This window comes from Crassostrea angulata, chromosome 7, assembly GCF_025612915.1.
Source record: "Crassostrea angulata isolate pt1a10 chromosome 7, ASM2561291v2, whole genome shotgun sequence".
NCBI lineage: Eukaryota > Metazoa > Mollusca > Bivalvia > Ostreida > Ostreidae > Magallana > Magallana angulata.
Window position 1 is genome coordinate 34,651,052 of NC_069117.1, and position 6,702 is coordinate 34,657,753.

Consider the following 6,702-nt stretch of genomic DNA (forward strand, 5'->3'; position numbering starts at 1 on the left):
TATTTTTAGGGAGCATTTTTTATTAGGCGAGATATATTATGTGATTAAAAATTACATGATACACATTATTGTATTATATAAAATCCCCTTGCCTGAACAAGAATGTTAAAAGAAAGATAACTCCGGAACTTTATAAGTAGTTATACTTTAAATTTCTTTATGACTTTAAAAAAAACAACATAGAAGTGTTTAAGGCAGCTCTAATAAGGATCATTGTAAAAGGCACCTCCAACAGGTATCTACAAGGATTTCTAATAATTTGTTATTACTAGTTAGCCTTGGTTTGCCTTCACACATGCCCTTGGACACAAAAAGAACATTTTCAGTGTCTTTTACAAACCAATGAAAGATGAGAATATGAAAATTGTAATGTACCACAATATCAAAATAACAGGTAGGAAAATAAATGAGCAACACTTGTGGCACACTATTTCTTTTGCTTGATTATAGAAGTAATTATGGAATAATTATTTTCCTTCCTCTCCCCTTAAATTTATAAATGAGAAAATGCAAGTGCAGATTTTTTAATAACTTAAGGCCTGAGCATTTCATCGTCAATGCACTTAAGCAAACAAAACCTTATAATATATCAATTGGTTTACAAGTTACAACATAAAATTAAATAGGCACAATAGCAAGAGGAATGTACCACTGTAATTCTCTGGACAGGAGCCCAACAACCACCTAGCTAACTTAGGTAAATTTACCCAACTAAATCAAAAAAAATTATTTTAACAAAAAATCCAAAATTCCTACTGTATTCATTGCTAATACATTAGGTTATTCCCAGTATTTAGTTGCATTAATTAAACAAGATCAACTCAGATCTGAAATCAATTAAAAAAAAATATGTATCACAATTTTGAACTTTAAATGAAATTTTTCATATGTTGCACACACTGATTCATTTTATGGTCCAACATTGCATTGATGAAGAACTATTTTTAAATTCCACCATAACCACTGAAGTAAGTCATATTCTGCTGCAGTGATGGATTTGGAGGCATGGATTTCTGCATATTAATAAATTCTGTTTTCTTAACTTCACAGTCAATCTGTATCATGCCAACTTTTCCAAATGGTGGTCTTACTGAATCATTCAGAGACAATGCCGGCATAAATAAAGACATTCTTGGGCGTTCAGTTCTGTTGTGAAGAGCAGCAGGAACCAAGTAGTAATCTGTATTAAACGAAAGTATGTAAAAAGTGTCATTCCTTTTGGATACCATCTGCCAAAAGTCCTCCTGCTTATGATTATAATTAAAAAGTTGCAGTTGGTATTGACTGTCCAAGATCTTAGATGACAGCTTTTGAATTTGTCCGTTAATTGATTGAAAATAACTTGACCTTGGGAATTTCTTCAATTTTCTTAATTTTTTGGTTGAGGTTTTCTGTTTTTCAAGTTTAAACCTTTGCATCCATCCTGATAATTGTTCTGCCAATTTCATTGATTCTGTATGATTTAAATAGGTTGTACATTTCTTTTCGCTTTTGTTTCCTGTAAATACATTGTAGCTGTTCAAAAATTCTTGGAACTTCTGTGGGTTAGAATTTGATAAAATTGTTTTCAGATCCATTTCTCCTCTCTCTGGATAAGACAAAAGTTGTCTCCCTTTGTATCTTTGTATTTTTTCCAAATCCCTTGTTGGTTGCCAATCCTGCACAAGAGACAGTTTACCAGAAAATATGTTCATGCACAAGATTAAAAAAACACCCATTAAACAAATTTTCTTTGTTGGAGACAATGCAAAGGTCCTTTTTAAACTTTCTTGCTCATTTTCAAATGCTCTTATTTTTTCTTTCAGCATATAATTTTCTTCTTTTAGTTTTTCATTTTGAACAGTACATTCTTGCAGCTGCTTTTCAAGAAGGTTCAAGTATTCCTTCTTGCGTTTCCTTGACAAACATGCAGATTCACGATTTTTTATCATTCGCTGTTGACGTTTTGTTGTTCTTGACTCCAGGTCTATTTGTAGATGGTTGTGCATTGGATTTATTAGCATTCCCATTGTACCTGACTGAATGGAATCTTCATTTAAAGCTTGATTATTTTGAATTGTAACTGTACTCAGTGACCTTTCAATAGGTTTGGGCTTAATCTTCACCTTTGAATCCATTATAGAACTGATATTCAAACATTTTTGTTGTGGAATTACTCCTGTTGCATATTTTAGAGGATCCAATGTCTCTGGGGTTAAATCGACTCGCACATGGTTCTGTGGTTGTAAAACTAATTTGTTATCCGATTCTGGTTTTAGTCGATGGAATTGTGCATTTTCTTCCTTTTCGTTAAACGAAGTCCACTTGCCATCACATACTCTTGCTGAGCCTATTCCACTGTCTGAACTGTCACTGTGTTCATTGTTTAAAGAATCTTGCAGAGAAAAATCTTCTGAAAACAGCTCATTATCGGTACACAATTTGAAATCATCACTATCTATGTCAACAAGATCCACTGTTTCGTCTAATGTAAAAGGTGTTTCGAAATTAATGTTAGAACTGTCAAGAAAACTGCAATTTTCCTCGTTCCACAAATCCATGTCTGATGTCGCGTCGATTAGCAAACCAACACGACAGCGCAAGAAAATATGGATGAACTTCCGGTTCGAAAATCACCCAAAAGGACGTCAGTTTGTTAGCTATATAAATCAAATAAATTAATTGGATGGACCTTTTAATGATTAAATTGTGGAAATATAACATAATGTTTAAGTCATCAATCAAATAATAAAAAGAAATCTCCTTTAGAGGGTAATGTATTCGAACGAGACATGTTGTATATCCCGATCCCGATCTAATTGTTGTGTTAGGGTGTCAAGTCAAGTCATACACTGACCATCTCGTACATGTATACAGGTCATCTCGTATACGAAAAGTAAATTAGTAATCAAAACTAAAAAGTCAAGTAAAAAATATTGTTCATACACATAGCTTCAAATTTTGGGGGAAATTCGTTTGGAAAAAGGAAAGGATACTGTATAGTGGCTACCCCCCCCCCCCCCACACACACTTTTTCTCACACCAACACATTTTCTAAAATTTACATAATATGTTTTACGGTGTGACCGTTGGGGCGAGCGCAGAAGGAACCGCACATCTGTCATCATTGTTAAAGCAACCCGTGGACTTGCCCTTTCAAAAAAACCTTGGCTTTGCCCCGTTACCACCGCGATAAAGGAACCCGAAGTTATCAAACTTTTATTTCAATGGTCCCTTCCTAGGCTTATATACACTTAAACAAACTACCACTGAGCATTAATAAAATTTTAACAGACTCTTTCAATTATTTTGATAAACACAAAGCGTTTTGGTTTATTTTTTTATGTAAATACAATTATGTTTTATCATTCCTTTATCTTCTAATAATGATCATTAAAATCAGTAAACAATAAATTGTGTGTCTGTGTTAATTCTCATTTTGTTCCTTGTTGTTACCTGTGTTTTAATTATTTTCCTCTGTGACATCAATTTTTTTTTTTATCTTTTTAATTTTTGTACGTTAAATAAACGTTGTAGACATGTGCCATCACCCTTTTTTAGTGTGTGATATCAATTATTATTTAAAGGTTTGACCACATATGCCCGGTCTTTTTATGTGTATTCCAAACCATAATTGTGCCACAGAAGATCTGATATTCTTTGCAATGTTCATTTATACATTTATACTGAGAAGTCAGAAGTGTTGGTTCATTGCAGGTAAAATAATGAACATTTGAAGTTGACTACAAGCAAAATACCGATAGGCCTATTTTAAAATCAAAACAAAACACAAACGGATTTTGGAATATTTACTTCACATTTACATGTATATGTTTCATACATCATTCATAGTTACGCATGTAATCGATGCGAAACATCGCGGTGCGAACCATCTCAGAGCGAATCAGAATAGGAGCAAACCATCTCAGGGCGAAACATGATTAGGTGCGAAACATTCCGCTATCCCATGGATTTTATGTAACGAAGAATTTTGACCCGGGTTAGAAATTGACACAGGGGTCATTTTTCATCATTGAATATTGAGACCAAAGATGTTGAATTAACCCAATCCATTGAAAATTGACCCGCATCGTGGAATTTTGATCATGAAACCGGTTCAAGCACAAATTGATAAATCATTATAGGCCTACATGACTTCGATTTAATTAACTTTTTTTTCTTCATATATTTATTCTTTAGATTTACATGTTTATATGTTTCAGCAGTCGGAATAAAAAAGAAACATTTCAATGAATATTTTTGAATTGACATATTATCCCTTCAAATATGTATTATCGCAAATCTTACACGGGTGTATTCGCTGCGAGTGATAAACTGATGCGTTGAGTGACGACACTATCGGGATTGCGAGTTCCAGTTATATAAACAAGCATTTTCATTGGCCGTTTTAGTACCCGCCCACCCATACCTGCTGACGTGGTATTTGTGTCGTTTCTGCAATAATTGACTATAAGAGTTCTCACAATAATCGCATCTTCTTTTTTTGTGTAAACAATTGTCAAAAACACGCTGTTAAGACAGGTTCAATCCCCAATTCATTTTTAAATATAATACATACTTCATCGAAAAATTCAAATCCTTTTAGCTGTTAAACGCATCAATTTAAGATGAGGCTATAATTATTTTGTTGTAGCTTATTCCAAAGAATTCACAACAGATACTGACAATAAATATTACATAGCCTATATTGCATTTTGTTGAACTTTGACTGATTAATATGACACACTTAGAACTACAAGTGTGCATGTGTTTTCAAACATACCAAAAAATTGAATTTTACGGCATGTAAACGTGTTCAATTTTGGACTGATCTGTGATCAACGTTATTTTGTAACTCACTTAGTCTGTATAAACATTCATTTTATTATATGTTCTTCGATATTAATCACACAATATTTACTTCCAGGAAGATGATGTTGACACTGACACGCTAATCGACCTCGGATTGTATAATTCACGTGCAGATCGAGTCGCCATTTTACAGTTTTCCATGAATATAAACAAACCACACTTCTTCATTTTGCGGAGCTGTTGACGATGTTTCAAAGATTTCAATACATATTTATTGTAAATAAAACAGTGAAGACATATGCTGTAAAACGTCTAATGGATTTCACGGCGTGTCAACCCGAATTTTCCCGTGGATCTACATTTTGCAACAAGTTTTTTATGAGGAAAAACAGTTAAACTCATGCGATTTTCAATATATACAGTATATGGTACATTATTAACGGTAACGTAAAATTTATTTGTTTACTAAACAGTTTCTGGCGATTTTTTTTCACAATGAATTAACTGAATGACATTATTCGATAAGCGAAGTACAATCTTATTCTGTGACTGATAATCTATATGTGCCGATCCCTGCTTTTAGGGAACTTTTTCTTTTTCTTTTCATTAATATTTTACACATGTACGTGAACATCTCCCCGTTTCTTATTAAATAACTCTGTACGTAAATTTTTAACTTGCTAGTACAACTTTATGAGATGTTTTCTTTCTCCGACATATCTTTCCACGTGTTAGCATCATGTTCTCAACATGCATTTGATAAATGGGCGGGTCTATATAAATGCACCAATCAGAATCTTTATTTCAAATCACAATTGAAATACACACCGATTAGAAAGTGTCATCACTCAACGCAATGCTACATCGGTCGTAGCGAATACTTTCATGTAAGATTTGCGATAACCATTTTACTCATAGTTTACTTTTCGCGTATAATAGCTGGTTTGTGTGGTATTTATTTTTCAAAGATTATGTTTTAAAAAGAATATTGGTATATTCGGACACACGATAGAATAATCAATACAGTGAAACGGTTTGCTGTATAGGTCAGAGACATGTCTCTAGCTGGTATAGGTGTACAAACATAAATTATGAATAAAATTTTTACAGTACGTCATATTGTTTAAATTCTGGTTTTACAATCACCCAATACATCTATACTCTGTTCCGAGTTTTTGCTTTCAACACTTTTTTGATATTTCGATAATCATAAATACATTTGAGTTCAAACTACGTTCATCCAAAAATATGAATGATATCCAGATTATCTGTTTTGAAACGCCCCCTCTACCGCTTCAGGTTTCCATACACATCCCAAAATAGAAAGTCTACGGGGATTTTGCATTGCAGTGCATCAGCCATTAATAAGCCCGGATGATAACGTTGAAAAATTGCGCGAGGTGTCCCGAGTACTTCCGAATGGAGAAAAGATGTAAACATTTCCCATTATAAATCTCCGTAAGAAATTTGTTTTCGCTCCTGTGAACTTAAATGAGTGAAAAATGATTATTTGTCAAAGAAGATATCCTGGATATTTCCCCTTTTATCGATTTCAACAGCTTTTCATTCACAGGTATGTGTAATACTTTTTTATTTAACATCATCAAAAAGTGATGGAAGCAATAACTTGGGACAGACTATAGCTGTGAATTGAAATTGTGAGTTCATTGAATATATTTTTGTTGCATTCTACAATATAACATTTGGTTTGTTCTTGTACCTACTCAGTATGTTTAAACTATGATTATCTAAATTTTGTATATACACTCGTAAAATTTAATGTTAACATAAAAGGTCCGTCCGGACCATTTCACGGGGCGGACCTTTGATAATACGACCTCGGGACCGAAATGTTTTTCAGAGCGAAAAGACTTGGCGCGAATTGACCGTACCACATCAACACATGTCGAA

General features: G+C 33.4%; 1 protein-coding gene across 1 annotated transcript; it reads right to left on the minus strand.

Annotated features, from left to right (window-relative positions):
• LOC128155321 (cyclic AMP-dependent transcription factor ATF-6 beta-like) lies at nucleotides 1-2,739 on the minus strand. The gene has a single exon (XM_052816967.1). The coding sequence runs from the start codon at nucleotides 2,538-2,540 to the stop codon at nucleotides 945-947; it is 1,596 nt and encodes a 531-aa protein (XP_052672927.1). The 5' UTR covers nucleotides 2,541-2,739; the 3' UTR covers nucleotides 1-944.
• Between the last annotated feature and the right edge of the window lie 3,963 nt (nucleotides 2,740-6,702).